Source organism: Callorhinchus milii, unplaced genomic scaffold (genome assembly GCF_018977255.1).
Source record: "Callorhinchus milii isolate IMCB2004 unplaced genomic scaffold, IMCB_Cmil_1.0 Scaffold1, whole genome shotgun sequence".
Lineage (NCBI taxonomy): Eukaryota > Metazoa > Chordata > Chondrichthyes > Chimaeriformes > Callorhinchidae > Callorhinchus > Callorhinchus milii.
This window is the reverse complement of record NW_024704742.1, coordinates 12643365-12668478: the sequence shown is the minus strand read 5'-3', so window position 1 is coordinate 12668478 and position 25114 is coordinate 12643365. Positions and strand designations below refer to the sequence as shown.

Genomic DNA, 25114 nt, shown 5'->3' with positions numbered 1-25114 from the left:
GCCAAGCCAGTGTTGTTAAGTGTCTTGTAATGCTTAACAAGTTGACAGAACTGGGATTCACAGTTGGAGGAAGAGTAGATTTGTGTGTCATCCCTATACATGTGCAAATTTACCCCGTGTCTGTGCATGATATCACCGAGAAGGAGCATGTAGATAAGGAAGAGGAGGGGGTTAAGGATGGAGCCTTGGGGTCCTCCGCAGGTGACCGGGGGGGGGCAAGAGGAAAAACTATTGGCTGAGATGAAGTGCTGGCAGTTGGTTAAGTAGCACTCGAACCATGTGAGTGTGGTGCCAATAAGGTGGAGGATGGCGTGGTCAACTGTTTCGAACGCAGTGGAGAGGTCCAGGAGGACGATGAGGCAGAGGGACCCTTGCAGAGAGGACGTTATTTGTTACTTTGAGTAGCGCTGTCTCTGTGCTGTGTACTGGGCAGAAAATGGACTGGAAATGTTTGAGAAGGGAGTGGAGGGCGAGGTGTGAGTGAAGTTGGTTGGCAACATGCGTTCCAGGGCTTTGGCAATGAAGGGCAGGTTTGAAATGGGATGGTAGTGCATCAGGTTGGAGGGATCAAGAATAGATTTTTTGAGGAGGGGAGTGATGACAGCTGTTTTGAGGGTGAGTGGGACTGAGCCTGAGGAGAGGGACTGATTTATGGTGTCTTACCAGCAGTGGGGAGAGGAGGGGGAGTTGAGCGACCAGCAGCTGGGTGGGGAGGGGGTCGAGATGGCAGGTAGTCGATTTTACTCATAGGTAGGATGGGCCTTCTTGGAGAAACAGCGGAAAGGTTGCCAGGAGCTGGTGGCCATCCCAAGCCCAGATACTGATATATATCATCAACTGGAAAGGATCGGGGCAGAATGTGGTAAGCAGAAACTGTCTCCAAGATGACATGCTTTTCAGCGGAATTGAGTCAACCCTTTAATAATCTGGCTCCTGAGCTAGGCGGGTCTGCAGTATTCCAGAGAATTGCTGAGGCCATCCCAGTCAGCCTGGCTCATTGATAAGACTTGGAAGCTAGACCAGTTCCTGGAGGCTCTACCCTCCAGGAAGAGATTGCACATTTCCTTCCAGACAGACATTTTCACATGTAGGTGGTATACATTGAACTCATGTCTGGTTTGAATACTCTTAAGCGTAGTGATTGGTTCTTGCATGTGTCAGAGACACCCGGCTGATGGAACAAAATGACCGTAACAATTTGGAACATGATATTTTCCCAAATGAAACAACTAAAGTAACAGACTAAAAATCCAAATAGCCTATTTCACAGCAGGTGATGGATGATAGCTTAAGTTATAGAGGTCAAGTAATTACAAATTAATTTAAAATTATGTTTCCTCAACTAACTTTTTGCAGAAAGCAAAAAAGTCAACAAGGAAGAAAAAAATCTATCACCTATCGTTGGGTATCATACTGTATTTATAAGAAGTGAATAAGAGTTTATTGTTATATATATATGGTATTCTGTTAGTAATTTTTTTAGTAATACTGTGTTAGTATTCTGCTGAAGACCCTAGCTATTGTAAGTGTTGAAGTTTCTCCCAAATTTTCCATTCCCTGCTTCAAAACGTTTTGATGGAAATGCATGGACTGGAACTGAAGACAGCAATTATTTCTTCAAGACATTTTTGAATTTTACTTTTTTCACTTTGCATATAACAGAATTATAGAATTCCGATCTTTTTTCACAGGTCCATTCATTTGTCGGGCCATTTTATTTGGTCTAACAATGACCAAGCAGGATAAAAATCATTTTCCAGAAGCTTTCCCTGATAGCCTGATCCATTGGATAAAGACATTGTTCTCTGAATCCACTGATCTGGGAGTGGCTGTTAAAAAAAAAAGGCTTTCCACTCGGATGGTGGCCTGTCACATGCACATGTGTGTGAATGTTGGAAAAGAACAGGATTGAGCTTAGTGCTGATGCTCTTTCTGAGATGGCTGTGGGTTTGTAGTCCCACGTCAGAATTTGAACTAACTTGAACTAACATAGCCTAAGCTGAAACTCCAATGCATCGCTGACCAAAGATGCCGTGCTTAAGATGAGACAAACCGAGGTTCCATATGCCTTTTCAGGTGGAAGTTAAAGATCCCATGGCAGTAATCAAAAAGAGGAGAGTTTTTCCCAGTGTCCAGACCAACAATCCCCCAAATAAAATTGGTCATTGTTTTGTGGCTGTGTGAGACATTACTATGCACAATTTGTGTTTGCCTACACTCCAGTTGACAATAAAATCCTGTGAAGTGCTTTGGTACATCCTCTTAACATGGAAAGGCGCCAAATACAAGACGCCAAATACTTGTAACCAAATACAAGGATTATTTATTATTTTCAGTCAAATATTCTGCTGACACTTACTTTCTAATCGCATCAATGGAGGAGGTACTGGAGGTTTCTGGTTGAGAAAGTTTTTTTTTTGGGGGGGGGAGGAAGAAACAGAAGTTGACATCACATTGCTGTGGCATAGGCCTCCCCATATGCCTCAAAGAATTATTAAATATTAATTTAAATATTCCTCATAATATTAACCACAACATGATTTTTTTTTCTTTCTGATCACAACCAAGCTTCCTTCTTCAGGGGAGAAAATGGAACAATCCACATCACTAATTTCAGTTATGTTTGATGGAAAATGTAATAGAAAGCAAAAGTGAAAAATATAATTATGAACAAATGTTTGCCAATATATTGTTTCGTGGTTTAATTGCCTTTTCATTTCAGGCAATTTGAAACAGATATATTCATGTAAAAATTTTAAATTTGTATTCATCATATAGATTCTCTTTGAAAGGCACATTTCAAGCAGTAATTTGCACTTCATGCTTCATAATAGTCAAAAATCTAATAGGAAATGCACACAATACAAATCTATACTCTCTTGAGTGCAATGATTACATTAAACTGTGACAAGAATTTACAAAATTATATAAACAGATTATCACAACCATTATCTTTCATTTAACCTGTAAGATAGCAGAACAGGTTCTTAAAGAAATAAAGATTCCCTTCATTATTGAAACATTTTAAATCAGCATTGTTTAATATCCTTGGTTCACTGAATGTTCATCAAAATTGCTCCTGAATGTTCAAGATGTAATATCCAGCTGATGGACTATCCGGAGAAAAATTAAATATCCAATTTTGCCATGCACTTCCAAGTACGGACAATGAATTGTGCTGCAGTTGCATTTATGAATTGTGGTCCAAAGCTTTCCTTATTTGGAAATTGGTGCAGTTGTATTTATGTTATGTAACCAATCCAAATGAGAGTTTGAAAGCTAGTTCCACAGCAACTTCTTCTACAGAGTCATGGAAACACACGTAGACCTCTTGAGGATAAGGATCTACAAAGAGTCTCCTGTAAGAAGAATAAAAATCTCAGATTACAAGAAGTTACATAAGTGGTCATTTTCTCTTAACTAGCTTTACCTAAAGTAACATTTTAGTCTGCAATAAAATGTGAACAGTTCAATACAATAATTTTTCATTATCGGAGATGATTTCTTTCTCCTCCCTCTCCCCCAAAACCTAAAGTAACATTTCAGTCTGCAATAAAATGTGAACAGTTCAATACAATAATTTTTAATTTATTGGTGATTATTTCCTCTTCCCCTAAACACCTGTGCATGAAAATAATGACAACATTGACACTAAGGATAGAATCAGTAGTCCTTACATGATGACCAAAATAGATACTTCTCCACAGAGAAGGATGGAGAGAAAATCAATAACAACAACAACAAGATTACATTTGTATAGCGCCTTTCCCATATGGAGGACGTCCCAAGGCGCTGGACAGAGTACAGCATTTCAGATCAGAGGGCTTCCCAAAGAGAAGCTTTAGTAGAAATACAGAAATAGGACTTCTTCAAGGTGAAGAACGTTTCAAAAGCAATAGGGAAGGTAAATAGGGCCTTCAAATTGAAATTAATTAGCAACGATGAAAAACAGCATCACCCATTGATGATAACCCAAGTTTGTCAATTCTTTTTGACTAATTCTGACTAAAATACCATCTAAAAATAGTTGAAAAGCCTAATGATGATTTATCTGGATTCTTGAAGACAACAGACATAAAAAATTGATCCGGAATTTCTGTAAAGCGAATGATCAAGTTGACTTACCCGACAACCCAATAAGCCATGGTAGGAGGTAGCTTCTTCTGCTCAGTCCAATTTTCAGGACTACACTGGAATAAGACTCCATGCTCCTTGACAAGACCAAGTCCTGAGCTACTTTTCCTCAGACCTTTCCGAGTTGAATTATAGATGCCATCTGGGCATTTTTTTGCCTATTAAAAATAAAAAGTGTGTATCATGACAATAGCCATTACGTGGCACATTATCCTTGGATCTTTAAAGCCTGTAAAGAGCAAGGCTTTCCACCCCATCACACTTATTTTGGTTTAGTTCTAAACCACTGGACCAATAAGTTAGGTTATTTGAGTCTTATTTCTGAGTTACATTATATCTCTCAACTGTGCTTCAAACTCTACGTTGTTGTACATGTAGTCTTTTTCCAACACTGCCTTCTTCCATCTCTAGAACAATGCTTGCCTAGAGGCCCCTCTAACCCCAAACACAGCTGAAACTTTCATTCATGCTTTCATCAACTTAAGACAAAATTTCTCAAAACATATTTTTGCTCTCCTTACTTACCTTCCTAGCTCCACCTCATGACATATTCTCCAGTTCCTGGCTCCAGACACAATATCCCCACTAACTCCAGGCTCCACTGGCTCCCAGCTGTCACATCCAAGAACCTCATCCTGAACCTCAACCATTCTGTAATGTTCCACAGCCCTATTTTCCTCCCTGGACCTTCTGCCCTCCGCACTCTGCCTACTGTCATTCTTCACTCTGGCCTATTCCTATTCTCATTCCTCTTTTCCCCGCTCCCCCCTCCCCATTGGTGCTTGATCATTCAACTAATATACCCCTGCTTTCTGTAACTCTCCCAAAATCCCTTTACCTTTTGCATTCTCTAATCTTCATAAAGCTTCTCTTTGACCATGAATTTGGGTAATATGCTCCAACTCCCCCTCCTTTCTTCCCTGCTCACTGGCTATCATCATCTTTGTGAAAGGCTTTAAGGTGGACACCCTACATGAAAGTTACTGCAAACATGCAATGTTATACATTTGTGTGTTATGCAAATATGACAATGAAGACCAATGCAAATTTTCTTCAATATTTTGAAAAAAAAACACCTGTTTGTCCGAGTTTTGTTGGAAGATTGACCTTATTGATAGGCAACAACGATGGAAGTTCTTGATTAACTGAGAGTGGATAGAACCACCGAGTTGTGCAACATCTGTATGTGTGGGAGCGATGAATATCCCCTGTATGGTTTCCAAAGAAATATAGTGGAACAGAGTATTTTCTGAGCCCGATGTCAACCTAAAAAATATGGACAAGTGGACTTTTAAAAGCTTGATACCAGTTTTCCCAGGTATCTACTTTCACTAGCTTTTACATTGGGAGGATGTCTCCAAATACTCAACAAAGCTGCCTGGGCACCTGAGTTGGGTTTGGGAGGGGAAAGATGATTGAAGGTGCAATGAAAGAGGTAGATCCTGAGATGAGCCTCAAACAAGAGAAGGAAGGGAGCCAGTTGGAGAGACTCCTGGATGGAGTTCCAGAAACCGGGGGCATAACGGCTGAAAGCTTGGCCGCCGATGGTGGAGAGGTTAGGGCGGGGGATATGAAGCAAACGGTTAACAACAATTTTGAATGTTCACTTACATCCACTGGAAAATACTTAAGGGACAATTACAGTAGTCATATTTCAAAGATAACTGAAATTTATGGTCTGTATTTCCAGACATTTATCATATCCTCAGATTATATAAACATTTCTATCATGGAACTAAAAGGAAAAAAAAACCCTCTGCTGAATTAAATACATTTAAAAGATATGATGAAATAGATATAAAAATGATGAATAGAAATTCAGAACAATATTGTAGTAAATACTTGTGGTTACTTTTATGTTCTGTACATGGAGGTTTCTTGGAAAAACTATATTGACAACAGAACAGTGTGGAGATACTGAAATTAGTTCAGAATTGGATTTCACTACTGCCCCACACATAAAAAAAACTGCTGAGATTATATATGAGAATGAAAGAAATGAAACTAGGAACCTGTGCATGGATGGAAATCGACTAACCAAACAAAAAGATTAAAGAATTATTTAAAAATTTTAAATCTTAAAATCAATAGATGTGGAATATGACTTCAGCCACCTTTTCCCAGCTGGTGAGCAGGTAAACAAAGAACTATTGTGGACAGGAAAGGAAACTAATAAATAAACTTTAAGGTGGATGGAAGAAAAGATGCACAGCAGAATGAAAAGAGTGAAATAAAGTGGGTTAAACTATTTTAATCTTACTTTGTAATATGGTACATCGCCTCAGTCTCAGAAAGGTTCTTCTTCATGCTTCCAAGATAGAATGGATTGGGAGTGCCTTGCTTCTTTTTACTCTGAAATTAAATTATAATTTTAACTAATGAAATGGAACCAATCAATACTTCTATAGCTCAGGTACTTTCATATTCAAAGTAGTCAGTACCAGATAAACACCATTGATTGGTTACCAAAAGCATTTACGCTTGGTAAATTTGAATACTTTTACTCTGCATCACTACATTGAGATTGGCCACTGTTAAGGACAGTGATAGCTAGCAGATCTGCCATTTATGCTAGGATCGAAAAAAGTGTGGAAGAATCATTGGGACCAAGCTAGTACGAAGTGCACTGGGACATCCTCCCGATGCGAAAGGCACCATATGAATGTAAATCTGTGTCTTACAACAACAACAACAACTTACATTTGTATAGTGCCTTTCACATCAGGAGGCCTTCCCAAGGCAGGAGTAGAGTACTTGAGCTCTGCAGGTTAATGGTTAGAGTAAGGCCCTTCACATTTATAAAAATGTTACTTTTAGTATATTGAAATAAAAGTTGCTTCATAAGATCATTGGGAATCTGATGTAATACCAGATTATTGAAGATATAAACAAGACAACTTGTATTTACATAATATAAAAACAGAAGTCGCTGGGAACACTCAGCAGGTCAGGCAGCATCAATGGAGAGAGGAAAGTGAGTTAACACTCCAAGTTGATGACCTTGTCAGACCTGACGTTGAATAAAAGCATATTTAAAACGTTTTTTTTTCAGGGGAGAGGAAGTAAGACAGAGGTTTTGAAGAAAAGTTCCAGAGGGTGTGACTAAAGAAGTGGAGTGAGCAATAAACCCGAATTGGAGAGTTGAGGGAAACAGAAGGAGAATAGGGTTGGAGAAAATTTCAGAGTTAGAGAAAAATGAGACTGAAGGGATTTAAAGGTCAGGACACAATCATAAAATCGGTCTTCTGGGGATATAGAGCAATTTTATGTGGTGATAATAGGAATGATTGGTGTGCAATACCTAATGTGGGAGGGAATACAGTTATACGGTTTGGGTTTGTTGAAACTTATAGATGGTGGAGTTAAGGAAGTCAAAGAGGAGAATATTGGAGAAGTGCATCTCGAAGGTCACAAAAGCAGGAATCAGGATAACAGTGGTAAATGGGGTGAAGTGGAGGGTTGAAATAAGCAGGCAGATTTTAAAAAAGTCAGTATTAGCAATGGACTTCAGGCCTAACAGGCAGTTGGTCAGAACAGCCACACAATTTGGAAACAAACAACAACCAAGTGTGATTTTTTTTTTTTTTGGGGGGGTGGGGGGGTGCTGAAAGAGATAAGGATATTGTTCTGTCTTACACCTGCAAGATCTCAAGTCAGTAAAACATTTGAGTTTAAAAGCAGAAGTGGCTTAAATTTAGAAATAATACCATCAGCATTTTCCGAATAGTATACAGCATTCATAATATTGTGTTTAAATAGGGAAAACACTCTGCACTACAATGAAATATTTATTTTCAGATGGATATGGAATATACTTCAATGCAAACATTGCAGATTACTACAATGTTTGCAATGGAGATTAGTGAATTGTGCAACTAACACTTGTAAAAAAAAACTCTCCGAATTTCTTCCATTACCTTAAATATACTTCCACTTCCTCCAGTGCAATCAGACCTTCCAGAACCCTGGGATTCTCTTTGTGGTTGCTTCTTCATTGAGTCAGGTGTGAAATATGGACTAAAGTTCATATTGAGCCAACCAGCATCCCCCTGTTCCTCAATGCTAATATCAGAGATTCCAATGGTCCTTGGAGGACTTGACTTCCGAGTCCTCAGGCTGGAGTCTCCAAATAGTGTCCTCCGACTTGCTGGTGATAATGTTGATTTGGATGAACCTTGCAACTTGCTGATGATGGGAGAGCTGCTGATACTTTCCAATCGGTCTCGTGAAGAAGGAAGGAACCAATCGGCACATGATAGGAATGGTGTGGATGGGCTTGTCAATCTGTCTTTTATACAGGCCTCCAGTCCCTCAAGCTGAAGTAAGGTTGCTTTAACCTGGTCAACATATATACAATCTGGCCCTGGGTTTCCATTTGCCTTGCTTGCACATCCTCCAGCTTGCATCAGCACACACACTATGAAATGTCTCTGAGGAAAATAAAAATTCAATGAAAGTTTGAACTTCAATAGCAAAACCAAAATATAGAGATAATAAAAATATCAATTACGGTCTTTTCTTTAATTTAAATTGAGTCTTTTAACTTGAGTTCTTGTGCATAAAATATAGTCATTGGGATTCAAAATATTTTGAATGTGGGTGGTGTCCACCATTGCCATTCGAGCCTTAAGTTTTTCTGCCCCACGTACTAGAACTCCATCGTATAATTCTTCCACCTCACCCCCTCCCTAGCCTCCTTCAAGGCCCTTCTAAAGCCCTCTTTGATCGTGCTTTCAGCCTCCATCTCACCTACTCCTCGATTCCAACCCCAAGCTTGGGTATAAGCCCTTAACTGTCTACCATATTGGAATGTCCTTCTGACGTGAAAGGCGCTATTTAATGTAATTTTGTTGTTGTGTCAAGTAAATTGGTTAAAATGAAGATTACAGGAAATCAGTGCAGTATTAATAATTGTTGCATTTGATATATCACCTTTCACGTCAAGAGGACATTTCAAAGTGTTTCACAGGATTTAGTGACTGTGCCTTGTCGGCGAATGCTGCATAAAATTTTCTCCCTGCAATATCCCATAAACTTTGAAGTGAATGATCAATGTTATCTGGGGGAATTGTTGGCTAGGACCCTGGGATAAACTCCCTTCTGAGGTAGACAGGACCTCAGTTTAAATGCATCATCTGAAGGACAGCACATCCAGTAATTCAATTCACCTCAGCAATATATTGGTGTGTAGGCTAGAATGTGAATTCAAAATCAAAATGGGGCTTAAACTCAAGAATATGTTGACTCAGAGGCAAGAATTCTACCAACTAAGTATTCCTAACACCTACTATGGTCCTTCTACTGTGGTTTTCTAATCTACTATTCCTTGGACTTGTACTACGCATCAGAAGAAGAGATTGAATTTTCAAATATGTTGCTTACCAAACCAACAATTAGCAAAAAGTATCTTCCTTCTGCCTCTTGGTATCCATCAATGATTTCTTCTTGATTTGATTTATGGTGCCGCCATGGAAACACCTCACGCCATATGACCAGTTGACCAATCCTTTGCTCTGCTGCTAGAGGCAGTAAGCTGTAGTGCTGGCAGTAAAGTGCAATGTCAAGGAGATCATCTTTTGGCAAGTGATTGCCAATCATGTAACCCTTAAAATGTAAACAATAAATTATGGCTAGTAAATATTTCCTCACTACCAACACAAAATGTTGGACAGTAATGCAACTGCAAAATATTACCAGTAGAAAGTCATTAATATGTAGACACTAACACTAAAGAAACCATATATACATTACTGAAACATTAGTGGTACATATTGAGTTCCTTCTCAAACCGGCACTGAGATTTGCACACAAACAGGTAATATAACTCAAATTAATTTGTCAAAATAGCAGTGCAGGTTAAACATTCTATTTAGTATAAGTGAAATGCCTATAGTGTATAATTGTCGACGTTATGTATGTTGAGGAGTTGACTGCCAGGCTCAGATTGAGTGGATGCAAAACTATCAAATAATACAAGTCAAATTTTCCCAGGTTCAGTATATTTGGATGACTGAAGATTAGAGACTGAGGAATGCCACACCAATTTACAAGAAGAGGAAAAATGACAAACCCAAAAACTACAGCACAAGCCAAACAGCCTGAAATCCTGTCCTGTAGCTCAGTCGTTAGAGCACTCGCATTGCAAGTGAGAGACCTGAGTTCAATCCAGGCAGGGCGAAACCTTGGGCAAGTTTCCTTACTCCACACAGCTAATAATAATCCCTCCAAAAACAGAAAACAATAATAAATTGGTCATTTTCAATCCATGACTGTTTGTGCGACACTGCTGTGCGCAATTGGCTGCCGCATTCGCCCACAAATATACAGTCAATTCACTTTACAGTATATTCTGTGAAGCGCTTTGGGACATCTAGAAGACGTGAAAAGCGCTATATCAAATGCAAGGATTATTATTATTATTATTATAAATCTGTTGTGGAGGAAATATAGGATAGCATAATGAAGTGCCTCGAGAAATAGAGTGATAAGTTAGCTGAGCATGGAATTAGCTGAGAATGGAAGTAAGATAAGCATAACAATATCTATTGGCAGTTCTTTGACAAAATAACAGAATATGGGAAACTCAGTAGAAGTTATATCTTGATAGAATGCCGTACATACTGGTTCACAGAATGGGGGGGCATGTAATAAGAGAACAGATGGAAGTATATATTGGGAATTAATTATATCATACAATCAGCTTTGTGGCTGCACCCATTTTTTAAAGTAATCAAAACAGAGTAAACCTAGTGCAGAAATGCAGTGGATGTTTTGAATATTAAAAATAATAATCCTTGCATTTTTTGATATTTGATATAGCGTTTTTCATGTCTTCTAGAAGTTTCAAAGCGCTTCACCTAACATACTGTAAAGTGTATATTTTGTGGGTGAAACGTGGCAGCCAATTGCGCACAGCAGGGTCCTACAAACAGTCGTGGATTGAGTGACCAAATTATTATTATTTTTTTCTTGAGGGATTATTATCAGGCATATGGAGCAAGGAAACTTGCCCAAGGTTTCGCCCTGCCAGGAATCGAACCCAGGTCTCGGTTGCGAGGCGAGTGATCTGACCACTGACAGGATTCCCTTCTGGAATATTGGCTTCCAGAAAGCCTTTGATACATAATTCTAAAAAAAAATCCTCTCCCCCTAATGATTCTGAAATAATTTGGATGTCTTATCAAACTATTTTCTTAACACTTTCAGCCTCACCTTGAAAAACAGACAGGAACCCAGTATCATATACAGTCGGCGAACGTCATAATAAGCTTCAGACTGAAAATAAATCATTGAAAGAGTTAATAATAATAATCCTTGCATTTGATACAGTGCCTTATCATGTCATGGAGATGTCTCAAAGCGCTTCACATAACATACTGTAAACTGAATTGATGGTATATTTTGTGGGCAAAATGCTAGATTTTGATTGCCAATCAGATAATGCAAACCGTAGTTTGGTTGCATTGCTAACGACAAACACACCCATTTTAATATTTTAGAAAGCAGAGTGGGGTCTTCAATAATTGATTTCTGGGCATCTGAGCAAACGATTTAGAGCCGAAAATGAATTATTATCTTTGCAAACTGCAAACTGCTCTTTTGTCTGCATTGGAGTCCTGTAGCTCAGTGGTTAGAGCACTCGCTTTGCAAGCGAGAGACCTGAGTTCAATTCCAGGCAGGGCGAAACCTTGGGCAAGTTTCCTTACTCCACACACCTGATAATAATCCCTCCAAAACCCAAAACAATAATAAATTGGTCATTTTCAATCCATGACTGTTTGTGGGACATTGCTGTGCGCAATTGGCTGCCGCGTTCGCCCACAATTATACAGTATATTCTGTGAAGCGCTTTGGGATGTCTAGAAAACGTGAAAAGCGCTATTTCAAATGCAAGGATTATTATTATTATTATATTATTGTTCATTTAGCTACATAGGAGATCAAACCTGGTCTCTGTCACCACAAGCTATTGCATATTGTACTCCTACAACAACAACAACAACAAGATTCCATTTATTGAGCGCCTTTCACGTCGGGAGGACGTCCCAAGGCGCTGGACAGTTGGGTCAGGACCCGAGCAAGGGGGAAATGGTCAGGGTGAGGGGAAGGAAGGGAGGGAGCGAGGAGGGGGTAGAGAGTCGAGAGAGGAGCTGAAGGCACGGTCAAAGAGAAAGATCTTAAGACCGGCCTTGAAGGAGGAAAGGGAGGAAGCAAGGCGAAGGCACTGGGGGATAGAGTTCCAGAGCCTAGGGGCTGAGAGGCTGAAAGCCCGGCCACCGATGTAGGGCGGTTGGGGCGGGGGATGTGGAGCAGACCGGAGCCAGAGGAACGGAGGGTACGGGCAGGTAGGTAGTGGGATAGTAGGTCGGAGAGGTAGGAGGGAGGAAGGCCGTGAATGGCCTTGTAGGTGAGGATGAGGATCTTGAATTCGATCCTCTGGGGGATGGGGAGCCAGTGGAGGCGAGCGAGGGTGGGAGTGATGTGGTCCCGAAGCCTGGTGCGGGACAGTACACGAGCTGCAGAGTTCTGAATGACCTGCAGCTTGTGGAGGGAGGTGCCGGGAAGGCCGGCGAGGAGAGAGTTCCCATAGTCCAGCCTTGAGGTGATAAAGGCGTGGACCAGAGTTTCAGCAGCGTGAGGGGTGAGGTAGTGCCGTAGTCTGGCGACATTCCGGAGGTGATGGAAGGCGGTGCCAGTTGTGGCGCAGATATGAGGGAGAAAGGACAGCTCAGGGTCGAACAGAACCCCGAGGTTCCTGACTGGCTTTGAGAGGTGGAGAGTGCAGCCTTGGATGCTGATGCTGTCAGCGCCTGAGGTGCGGAGGCGCTGACGTGAGCCAATCAGGAGGGCCTCAGTTTTGCGCACGTTGAGCTGAAGAAAGTTATCTCTCGTCCAGGACTCGATGTCGGACAGGCAGCTGTCAGGACATCGGTGGTCGTGGAGTTGAGGGTAGAGGAGGAAAGGTAGAGTTGGGTGTCATCCGCATACATGTGGAAGTTAACCCCATGTCTGCGGATGATGTCACCAAGGGGGAGCATATAGAGGGTGAAGAGGAGGGGACCGAGGACAGAGCCCTGAGGGACACCGCACGAGACAGTGCGGGGGGTGGAGGATAAGCCGTTTGTGGAAACAAAATGAAGACGTTGGGAGAGGTACGACCTAAACCACTCAAGGACAGGGCCTTGAAGGTTTAGGTGGGAGGACAAGCGGTGGAGGAGGATAGCGTGGTCGACCGTATCGAATGCTGCCGATAGGTCGAGGAGGACGAGGAGGCAGAGGGAGCCCTGGTCACAGATGGTCAGGATGTCATTGGTGACCTTGACCAGGGCAGTTTCTGTGCTATGGGCAGCACGGAAACCCGACTGAAGGGGTTCGAATAATGAATGGTTGGAGAGGAAAGAGCGCAGCTGGGAGGCGACAACTCGTTCCAGGACCTTGGACAGGAAGGGGAGGTTGGAGATGGGCCGGTAGCTTGATAGCTGCGACGCATCAAGGGAGGGTTTTTTTAAGGTGGGAGTGATGGTGGCAGTTTTTAAGGGAATGGGAATAGAGCCAGAGGAGAGGGACAGGTTGATGATGTCTGTGATATGTGGGGCAAGGAGGTGGAGCTGGGAGATAAGGAGTGGAGTGGGGATGGGGTCAAGGGAGCAGGTGGTGGGTTTCAGGGATAGGATGAGTTTGGTGACAGAGGGTGGGGAAACGGGTACGAAGGTGTGTAGTGGAGGTTGGGTAGGAGTCGGAGTGTGGGTGGAGGGTGGTGGGTGGATGTTGGAGGGGAAGTGACCGCGGAGCGAATTCCCTTGATCTTGGATTCAAGGAAATCCAGCATCTCCTCGCAGTGAAGGTTGGAGGAGATGACCTGCGCGGGGTGGCGGGGGGGACGGAGGAGTTGGGATGTGGTAGAGAACAGTAGCCTGGGGTTGTCCTTCGCCTCCAGGATTATCCTGGAGTAGAAGGACGATTTGGCCGAGGCTAGAGTGGAGCGGTAGATTTTGAGGAGGTCCAGCCAGATTTGTCGGTGGACCGTTAGGCCAGATTTGACCAGGTGCGTTCAGCGGCCCGCACCTGGCTCTTCAGTGAGCGGAGGTGGGTGGTGAACCAGGGGGAGGAGCGAGAGTAGGAGACAGTACGGGAGGTGATGGGGCAAGAGTGTCAAGTGTGGAGGAGAGGGTGTTGTGGAGGAGGGTGAGAGCAGAAGAGGGGTCGGTGAGGGTTGAGGCCCAGCGGGAGAGGAATTCAGAGGACTCCAAGGCAGAGGTTAGGGATTGAGGGGGTAGAAGATGGTGGTGGTGGGTCTAGTGGAGGTGGGGAGGGGGGTGGAGGTTGTGACGGAGATGAAGTGGTGGTTGGAGATGGCCTTGTTGGTGATGGTGACATCCGAGACACTGAGGCCCCGGGTGATCACCAAGTCGAGTGGGTGGCCGTGACTGTGAGTGGGGGAGTTGATGTGGAGGGAGAGGTTGAGCGAGGAGAGCAGGGAAGAGAAATCTGAGGAGATTGAGCAGGAGGGGGTGAAGTGCAGGTTAAAGTCGCCCAGGATGATGAGGCGATCAGAGCAGAGGCAGAGAGATGTGAGAAGTGTTAAGATATCAGAGATAAAGGTGGGAGAGGTTTTAGGGGGCCGGTAGAGGAGGAGGATTTTAAGTGAGAGGAAGGAGGGGTGGGAGAGGGTGAGGTGCTCAAAAGAGGGGAAAGAGCCAGAGGAGTAGGGGGATAGGGCAAGTGGTGTCCTTGAGATAAGGGCAACACCGCCGCCACGGCGGTTGGGGCGAGGGATGTGGTGGGAGGTGTAGCCGGGTGGTGTGGCCTCCGTGAGGGGGAAGGTGTCGCCTGGGGTGAGCCAGGTTTCCGTTAAGGCCATGATATCAACGTTCTCATCAAGGATGAGATCGTTGATGACCAGGGCCTTGTTACAGAGGGAGCGGACGTTTTGTAGTCCGATGTGGATGGAGCGGTTGACAGAAGGGTGTGTGGGGAGGGAGGGGTGGGGGAAATGGGGATAAGGGAGGAGAGGTTGGCTCCCTGGGTCTGTGTCCGGGGTGGCTGGCGAGTGTGGTGGGGAATGGGGCAGTCATTGGCTGCTGGACAGCCAACGCCGAGTGCCACGGTGAGCCCGGCGGAGGATTCCCAGGCTGGAGCAGAGGGAGGTTGTGGGAGGGTCAAGTGGGGATAGAAGGCGAGAGGGACGGAGAGAGAGGAGGAGAGAGCGGGAGAGATGCAGAGGGGGGAGGGTTTGGGGGTAGAGAGGAGGGAGGGAGGGAGGGGGTGAGGGGGCTCGGGTCATAGCGGCAGCCATATTGCGCACGCGGGGACCGGGAGCGAGCGGTCAGGTGGATAACCACTTAACCAATATCATGTACAAATTTGCTGTGTTCAACAATTCTGTATATAAAACTCAAAATCCACTTGCCTCTTTAAGGTCTTTTTTATATGGGAGCCTATCTTAAGGATCTGTGTGATTTCCCTATTCCTCGTTATTAAGGACTGTAGCATTCAGGGTATTCTGTACTTCCTCACTTTGTTTTACCGAGATGTACTACATATTTCTCAACATTAACTGCATCTGCCACCCATATTTCTATTCTTCATAAGATGTCTGTGCTGCCATTTCCTGCATTTTTCTATGCAGTTTGGATACTCCCTAATGATAATTCTTGCATTTGATATAGCACCTTATTACGTCTTCGAGACTTCTCAAAGTGCTTCACAGAATATACTGTAAAGTGAATTGACTGCAATATTTTGTGGGCGAAACGCGGCAGCCAATTGTGCACAGCAGTTAATAGTATAATAGTGTTCTTCAACAAACCTAGAAATTTTTCCCAATTCCAATTTCTAAATCAATTATTATAAATAAATGCAGAAGAATGATTCCCAGACTGGATTCCTTGGCCATGCCATCAACTACATCCATCCAAGAAGTATCTATTTATTCCTACACTTAGCCTTCTTTCTTTAAGCCATTCCTGTATCCAAGTCACTAATGCATCTTTATTACCAGGCACCTTAATTGTTTCCTATATGCCACTTTATGAAATGATTTCTGAAACTCCATATACACAAAATGAACTGCAGAATTTAAAATATACTTTATAAATTTTCTCAGAAACCAATTAAAGTTTTGCTTTTTTAAAGGGTCACAAATTCAATTCCATGTTATGGTTTCCAGAACTTCGCCCACTCTTCATTTTTCTTTACTTTTGCTAATATCCCCTACGCGCTTGAAAAAGTTCTTATTCAATGAATAAAAAAAACTTACAGTAAAATATTTCTGCCTTAAACAATATATTTGCTAATTAAGTAATCATACTCCAAGCATTTTTTCTTGTTTGGCCAAAATGTTTTACCAAATCCTGAATACAATCATGAGTATTTGTTTTATATCGAATAAAAAAACAGTAACAAACTGCCTAAATTAGTATTTAGATTTTACAAATATTAAAATGTTATTAGTAATGCTAAGGTCAATACCAGTTCTCCAAAGTCTGCAGATTCCAGATCACTCAATGTGGTATCGATGTCTACCTGAAATAGAAATTTAAAAACAGATGCAAGGTTGAATAAAGACGATCCATATTTGAATCACAAATAATCTGGAGACTTCACTGCCAAAAAATAATCTATTAAACTAGTTGAAAACATGAATCTTAAACATCTGAGAAATTGGGAAGTGTTTTTCTACATCTCAGTTGGGCAATTGAATGAAGTCACAAACAGCAAATGAGTCGAGGATCTTAGATAATGAAAGGTTCGGCTCTCCTGAAGATGAATTGTATAACAGTCCTGAGTCACTCCTTACAACTTTTAATTCAACACAAATATTTATGATTATGAAACAGTTCCATCACAAAGAAAGTGTAAAATGCAGTTTCTGTAATCAGCATATTCAAGATGGCTGCTAGAAATGTACCAATTCATAAGGGCAATGAGCAAAAGTTATCAGTAATTAGGAAAAGCAATTCTGACCATTCAAATGATTTTAACAGAAGCACGTTTCCTTCAAAAGGCTACTGTGCTACATTTGTCAAAGTGTCAGTTTAACATTCCCTAGTACTTATTTAAAATGCCTTTGCAGCATTTTTCTTTTTACCAAGTTATAGGTTAAAATATTTTGTGAGATTATTAGTTTGGGACTCATTCATTTGCAGGTAGCTCCCAGCCCTAAAAATGAAGTACATAGTAATCTCCACTAGATTAGAATAACATTTATTTTCACTAATGGTGTACATTCTTGAAAGTAGCTTTACCTTGATATCCTGTGGTAATGTTAGCCAGCGGACTCCAGGAATACCATCTAAAAACAATGCACTGTAGCCATCGTAATACTGGGCACTGGCACTGCAGTTCAGTTTTGCAGGCTGAATGGCCCGCTGGAAATATAGCTTAAAAAAATGATCCAGTCGAGGAACATTCTCTGAATGACAGAAAGCACTGAAGGAATGCCAGAGATTTAGTGAGAAAATCAATGTTAAGCCAGTAATATTATGATTTAAAATTAGGTACAAACATAGCATGTAAATATTAATAATAAAAACTATCAAACTCAACCATAAGAAGTCTAACTATTAGTTCAGGAACTTTACGCTTTTACCGTGTAACATTTTCCACCAAATGGTCAGTTTTGCATCAGTCATATTGGTTATAGGGGAGAAACAATTGTCTCACACTGAAAAGGTTTGCCAAATCCTTTTAAACAGAATTTGCAATCCGAATAGTCAAACAACTAAAATCGCTGTATTAGTGAAGATTTTAGCACAAGTCTTTTCCAGTTGGTAGGCACCAACTTAATAGGGCCACCAAATGACTGTTTTTTGCCTGGAATAGGAAGAAAAAAATCTCTCTTAAGGAGCAGATATATCAATTTTTTAAAAAAATCTACTTGCAAAAGAAGAAAATTATGTTATTGATTAACCCTTTCAAAAGAAAATTGGAGAAGTATCTGCTTGAAAGTGCAGAAGATTTGAAGAAATATTACATAGGAGATGATTATTTCTATGCTGCCGGGATGTATTGGGAGAAAGGCTGGTGGAGGAAAGGATACACGTGTTGTATAGGGAAGGATGGATATTCTAAAACGTGTGCTGGATTACACTGCAATTCAAAGCAGCTATACAATTCTTTCCCCCCAGGAAATATAGAGAAAGTGGGAGAAGTCAACAATAGGGTACATTCTGTGTAGTATGGGGGGATGGGGGGCCTTGATAGATCAAATAGGATTTACTCATTCTGTGCTTTATGACATTCTGTTACATTGAAGAACACAATGATCAATGTTAAAAATGACAACAAAAGAAAGAAAAGAAAGATAATGTGTACTACCCTTTTTAATTTACACTGTGAAAGGGAAGCACAGCTCAGTTTGACCTATTGCATGCAGAAGTAAATTGCCCTTTACAATGTGAATTAAAATATATTGCTTCAGTGCGATTAGGATTTGTTTGTACTTGCCTGTCTAATGAGCTATACATAAACTGCAGGATTCGCACAACATTGTTGATCATGTTCCTAAGCTGTGGAAGAGGAACCCTTTGAAGAATGCACACACATAGTCAATATATTAGGCAGAAAAAAAACAACCAGAGCTTAAAAATTCACAATATTGTAAGCAAGACAAGCCCTAAAAATGACAAATGCAACATATTCTACGACTATTCCTAATGCCTCCCAGTGCTGTACACCCAACTGAATTACACAATGTAACTTATATTCTAAATTGAGTTGTAGCAATTAATTTTCATTAAGTATATTTTGGCCCTCAAAAATGGAAAAAGAAACATTTAATTCACTGGTATAGGCCAAATTGAATCAAGATAAATTTATTTACAGGATTTTCTATTACACCAGCAGAAATCCTTTCTTACCTTTCAGCAGGGAGTCCCACAAGCAGCAGGTTGCTACCTTCCTTCCAATAACCTACATGAATAAGTTTTCCATTCAGCTGCAATGATGAACTAGAAAGAAGAAAGAAAATTACAAACTATAATGGCGTGATTAAAGGCTGCAATTTATCATAAGATCTTATAAACCACAAGCATAAAAATTCAAAATGATATACAATCGGAAGCTCCAAAACTTCCACCTTCTATTCTTCTCAAGAACTTGCAATTTAATTATAATGTAGGCCATGAAAGATTTGCAGTATTTTAATTGAAGCCCTTCACTGAAGTGTTATCTGTGTTCAGATTTACGTCTTCCATCATTTTCTTCTACTTTTTTTGTCTATCCTGCCACAATTAAGTAAATAGAATGCAGTTGATGCTGCAGAAGAGGTTTTAAAATTTTCTGTGAAAAATAAGGACATTTTCTGTCAAATTTGATGTACAATGTTCAGGTCTAATTTGCAGCAATTTCTAATGGGTTTCCTGAGTGAGAAATGAGAGTGGGACATCTTTCAGCAACCTGAAGGGTGTCTCACATCATGCTGACTCTCCAAAGTATAGCACTAGAAAGCAGACTTCTTATGAGCAAGAGTTCCCATATACTTTCTAAGGAATCCGGCTACAAATCACTGCACATTAGGCTCAGTAGCAAGAAAAAACAGAAAAAGGCACACAATATATTACATATGATTATGATACCTTTTATGGAAACAAAAATTTGGGGGATATAATTATGTGATTTCCTACACCAATTAACTAGTTAATGTCCCCTCTGTGCAAATTAATTACTGTATCATGTTGAAGAGTGCCTGGATAACGACTTATAAATGAGGACTTTGCATTAAAGTATTAAGAATTCCATTGATCATTTTTACATTTATATTTTAATACTATAGAATCAGTGCAAAGTATAAGTTTAATTCTAGGGCTTTAATTACCCAGAGTGGTGGACCATGGAGATGGGGATGTAGTTAGATATTTAAGTATAATTGTAGATGGAAATAGCCATAAAAGGAAAATGGAACTTTAGGTTTATACATTGGGTAATGAATACCAAAAAATCATACTGAATCTGTACAAGACAATAGACCGCGATAGTTCTGTGTTTTGAAACCTTATTGTTAAAAGAATATCATATGGAGAGGTGCACAAAGATTCACACATGAATGAAACGGTGTACATTTATAATAACTGTTGCATTTGATATATTGCTTTTAACATCGAGAATGTCTCAAAACACTTCACAAAGTTTCTATTGTGTGTCGTGACTATATTTGTCGGTGAACTTGGGAGCCAATTTGCACACAGTAATGTCCCATAAACATGATGTGAATTGTCAGTTTTTGTGTGATGGTGAGAACACTAAGAGAAACTCCTTTTTCTTTTTGAATACTGCTATGGGATCTCTAACATCCAACTGAACAGGCAGACAGGTGAATGAGCAATTTCACCTGGAAGGTTGTTTGCCAGGATCCTAATCTTAAATCTTAAACTGGGGCTCACATAGAGAAAATTAAATGGGAAGAGGAATCCATTAAAAGTGTTCAAAAATTGTGAGAGGATAAATAATGATTGATTTGATCCATTGTTGGTGAATTGGCAACAAGGTGACATAAACTCAAGATTATTATTAGAAGCATGAATGAGACATTAGAAGATTTTGCTTTGAGACAAAGTTGTGGGATGTGGAAAGTATTACAACAAGTGGCTATTGAAGCAAAGTTAAAAAGCAAATAGATAAACATTTGAGAAAGATTAAAAAAAAGTATGGGAAAAGAGCAGGGAAATAGGATTAGATAGAATGCCAGACACAGTGGTCCAAATAACCTCCTCTTCGCTGAAATCTCCAATTCTTTGTCTCATGATTTTTAATCAAATTAAAACTGTGACCTTAGATCTAAGTACTACACAATGCTTCACATAATGAGGAAACTATGCCTCAAAATTATGTTTTTTCAAAACATGATCAATAATGTATACTCTGTGCTCTATCAGCAACAATGTAAAGTCAGACAGGCTAATACTTAATTAAAATACTTTATATTCTTAACCCAGATTGTTGGAACTAAAATAATTATACCATTAATTTTTCAGTTTGATTAACAATTTTAATAAATAAAAAATTATATTTAAATCATATAATTAAAACTGAAATATTTAACTCCATAGCCTAAGATGGAGGTTTGTCACATTCCAGTGTGACATATACTTTCACAAAGTGTACAAAACAGAGGATGAAAAACAATCCCAACCTTGGTCTTTCCAATCAGATTCAGTACATTTGTAAAGAACCTGTTAAACTGTAATACACCAAACACGGTACATTCTGTACATCAATTTCAATATGTATGAAATACTCATGAACAATTATGATACATTAAATTGTAGTCAACTGAATAATGCATTACATTTTCAAATTAACCCAAATATTTATTGAAATCTCATTTATATCTTGATAAATCAGGAGGTAACAAATTAGAAATAAAACTCACTTTTATGAAGGTAACATATTGAATCACTCTTACATTCACAATTTTGAATGATTTATTTGTAAGACTACAAAAACAGCAGCAAATGCTTCCCTCAAGATCAGCATGTGCACTTCAGATAATTAACCTTTAAAACAATGATTACATTTCAACAATAGCAGCCAACAGGTCAGAGGTACTTCAATCTAAGGAATAGGTATTGTTATAAATCACCTGATAATTTGTCCCCCAGTTACATTTTCCAGCATGTCACAGAGGGTAAGAAATATTCCCCGAACACTCTTTAATTTTTGGGATGCATCAGTTGTTGGATACTGGTATAGAATTTCTTGCTGTGGACAACAATAAAAAGTTTAACTTCATTACTGCAGGGAACTCAGCAGCATGTACATCACTATCTGCAATCAATTTGTGCTTTTTTAAAAAAAAACTGTGGAGAATGTGAGATATGAACGTGCGAAACAAAAAGCAAATTTAGTGCTCACATTTAATCTGGACCGAATAGCTGAAACATTTTTTCAGTGCTGATCATTAGTAACAAGCTCAAAACTATCAGATCAGGAAATGTTATCATGCTATCATAAAAATGTGAGTTGTTTAAAAGCTTTGATTTTCTAGCAGACCAGTTTCACTAACAGGAAGGGGAAAAAATACAAACTGCAGCAGTAGAGGAAAACAACACAGCCCCTTCCAGCATCTCTGGTTCTTTCAGCATTGAGTACAGATTGGATGTGAATGCTGCTTACCCTTTACCTCAACAACAATAAAATTACATTTGTATTGCATATTTCAAGTCAGGACGATGTCCCAAGACGTCCCCACTTATTTCCACATAAGCAACTAACAGCACAGACCAGAGATCTTAGGACCTTTTTAATACTCCTAACAATTTAATTAAACTCAAATTCATGTGATTTTTACAGATGCTATGATAAAAGTGTTCCAAATACTGTGCATTCAAATGGATAAAAAATAGTTTATATTAAATGTGAGCACTAAATTTGCTTTTTGTTTTGTACATTCATAACCCACCTTGTTTCATGATGTGCCTTGAGCAGTGAAGTTTTCGAGTTTTCGTTAGATTAAAAATAAAAGGATACTTAATGAAAAGTAGTAAGTTGCAGACATTGAAGCAAAATAAAGAATGGTGACGATAACAAGAGTGTTGTGAAAAAAGCTAAGAGAACAATTACTCATTACAAGGTCTTGATGTTGTAACTTTATGCAACTTCTACAATAGCAGCTCATTACAATTAGATACTTTATGAAACATTTTAAATGTCAAGCTTCCATGCATTACCCTTCTGGGCCATAATTAAGATTGCTACAATCATACTGCTTTGTTAAAGCGTTTTGGGTTACTATGGCACAAAACAGTGGAATGGAAAGGCAAGGATCATCTCGGAAGGTTCTAATTTTGCCATAAATGTCAATCAGCCTGGAATTTAATTTAGCATGTGGTTAGAAACAATACAATTACAACTGATGTTTTCACCACTACTTTGCTTACCTTTCATTAACACTTATAATATTGTGATTCAAAGTCAATTCATCATTATTCTTGAAATAATTGTTTTAAAACCCAAGTTCATAAAATACTTGTGTTTCTATGACAACCCAAAACACTATGAAGAGTTAATACACCGAGATTTTTGGCTCAATCTCTGATTAAACTAAAACAAAGAAAATTGAAGCCTTGTCTTCAGTTTTGAAATGATGGAATAACATCTTCGGTGCTTGCACAATACATTCACTTGGTGAGGAAAGAGCAATGATTTTTTAAACATTTTGTAACTCAAAAGTTTCCTAGTTGGCAAAGCAATGGAAAAGGTTATCAGACAGTGCTTTCAATAACAAGCTGTGCAGTTTTTGGTAGTAAGACTCCAGCAGTAGTCCAATGCACACAATGGGGTCCCCAAACCTTACCAGCATATGCCCAATAATCTCTAGATTTAGGTTAGCAGGATGCACTCATCCAGGGAAAGAGCATGGATTCCACACCAATACATTGGAATTTCCATGTGTAGGTGGGATACATGGAACTTTCAGTCTGACTTGGATATTCTTAAGCATGGTGATGGGTTTTCCGCACAGGTCAGACATTAAATTTTTTTTTAAAACATGCAATGCTTACTAATCAGGGTTCTTTTTAAGGACTGAATACATTCAAGTAAAATTCTATAATCCAAACAGTTTTAAATCTGCGTTCGCTTGGTTATTTTGGTAATTGATAATATTAATTGATGAAATTATTAGCAACTTTAAAGAAAGTATTCAGTCCCCTCATTGGGCTTCTTTACCCATTTCTTGGCAACTATTTTGCATTATATTTACATTCTAAATATTTGCATTCTATCGACATATTGTAAGCAGTAGTTTTGAAAGACCACTGACAACCAGATGCCTACTTACTGCTAGGTTAACAGAGACGTGTGGAGTAAGGAAACTTGCCTCAGGTTTTGCCCTGCTTGGAAATCAAATCAGGGTGCTAGGTTATTTGAAAAGGGGACACTAATAATACACACAGATTATCTCATGGAGCTTCCTATATCCTACCTCATTTTTGATCAGCTTCTTGATTAAAAAACATTATGTATAAAAAGCCAGTTATATCTGCAGTTACAGAAATAAGGTACTTCAGAGGAGTAGCTACACTTTCCCAGAGGAATTGGAGACAAAACTTGTCAAAGTTCCTGCAGGCTCCCTTGTATTTCTACTCTCAATGCCTGGCAGCAAGGGAAATACAAGGGAGCCTGCAGGATAGCAGTGATTCAGTTCAAGCTTTTCTTTGTCATCTTGCTCTGAAGAAACAAGTGGGTTCTGTATATAAAGTGTGGAAGTGCAACAGCAAAAGCACTCTTTAAGCATAAAACATTCAGTTTTATTTCAAGAAGCCAAAAGAAAGCACCACAGGCAAATCCTGCAACTTATCTTTATATTTGCACAGTTCATCTTCCCTTTTTACTTTCTCTCCCAAACCCATTTTAGAATAAAAACAAATAATGCATCTGATAAAGTCTTTAGCATTAACTGTGGCAGGATTATGGCAAGATACTATGGAATCCTCTGGCAAAAGCAGAGCTAAATGCTGTTAAGCACAAAGATGCATTTTAGACTTCTGGTAACATGATACTAAAAAAGCACAATGGTCCTTTTAGCTTGGGATACACTGAGGATAATATCAGTGAAAGTGTAAGCTTCACAAAATCTATCAATGTTTTCAAGTAGTGGCTCTGTTGCAAGGCTGACACAATATTTGTCTAAAAGCAAGTAAAGGTTGTGCTTTCAGCCACGACCCCCCCAAAACTCTGGAATACTCCCTCAATCCCTCCGCCTTTCCCCCTCTCTCCCCTTTTTCAAGCCCCGCCTGAAAAACCTTCCTTTTCGACTGTGGTTATGGTCACCTTCCCCGCTCAGAGTCAGGCTCCACCACTGTTAAGCACTCTGAGACACTACCCTGCGTGGAGTGCGCAATGTAAGTACAAGTTGTTGTTGTAAATTAACTCTCAATTAGCATTCATACAATAAAGGACAAATAAGCTCAAATAAAACCAAGTTTCCTGAAATTGAACAAAGTAAAATTAGCGTAATGAATTAACAGTTATAAATTCA

General features: G+C 39.9%; 1 protein-coding gene across 1 annotated transcript in view; it reads right to left on the bottom strand.

Annotated features, from left to right (window-relative positions):
* Positions 1-2351: 2351 nt before the first annotated feature.
* Positions 2352-25114, bottom strand: part of intu (inturned planar cell polarity protein) — a 36936-nt gene continuing 14173 nt past the window's right edge. Inside the window, exons 5-16 of the mRNA XM_007910682.2 lie at positions 21716-21834; positions 18996-19085; positions 18583-18660; positions 17382-17565; positions 16606-16659; positions 11347-11409; positions 9517-9738; positions 8052-8564; positions 6395-6486; positions 5211-5400; positions 4126-4292; positions 2352-3359 (exon numbers count right to left, since the gene is read on the bottom strand). Coding sequence (XP_007908873.1) covers positions 3248-3359; positions 4126-4292; positions 5211-5400; positions 6395-6486; positions 8052-8564; positions 9517-9738; positions 11347-11409; positions 16606-16659; positions 17382-17565; positions 18583-18660; positions 18996-19085; positions 21716-21834 — 1884 coding nt within the window. The 3' untranslated portion in view covers positions 2352-3247. The remainder of the gene's footprint in view (positions 3360-4125; positions 4293-5210; positions 5401-6394; positions 6487-8051; positions 8565-9516; positions 9739-11346; positions 11410-16605; positions 16660-17381; positions 17566-18582; positions 18661-18995; positions 19086-21715; positions 21835-25114) is intronic.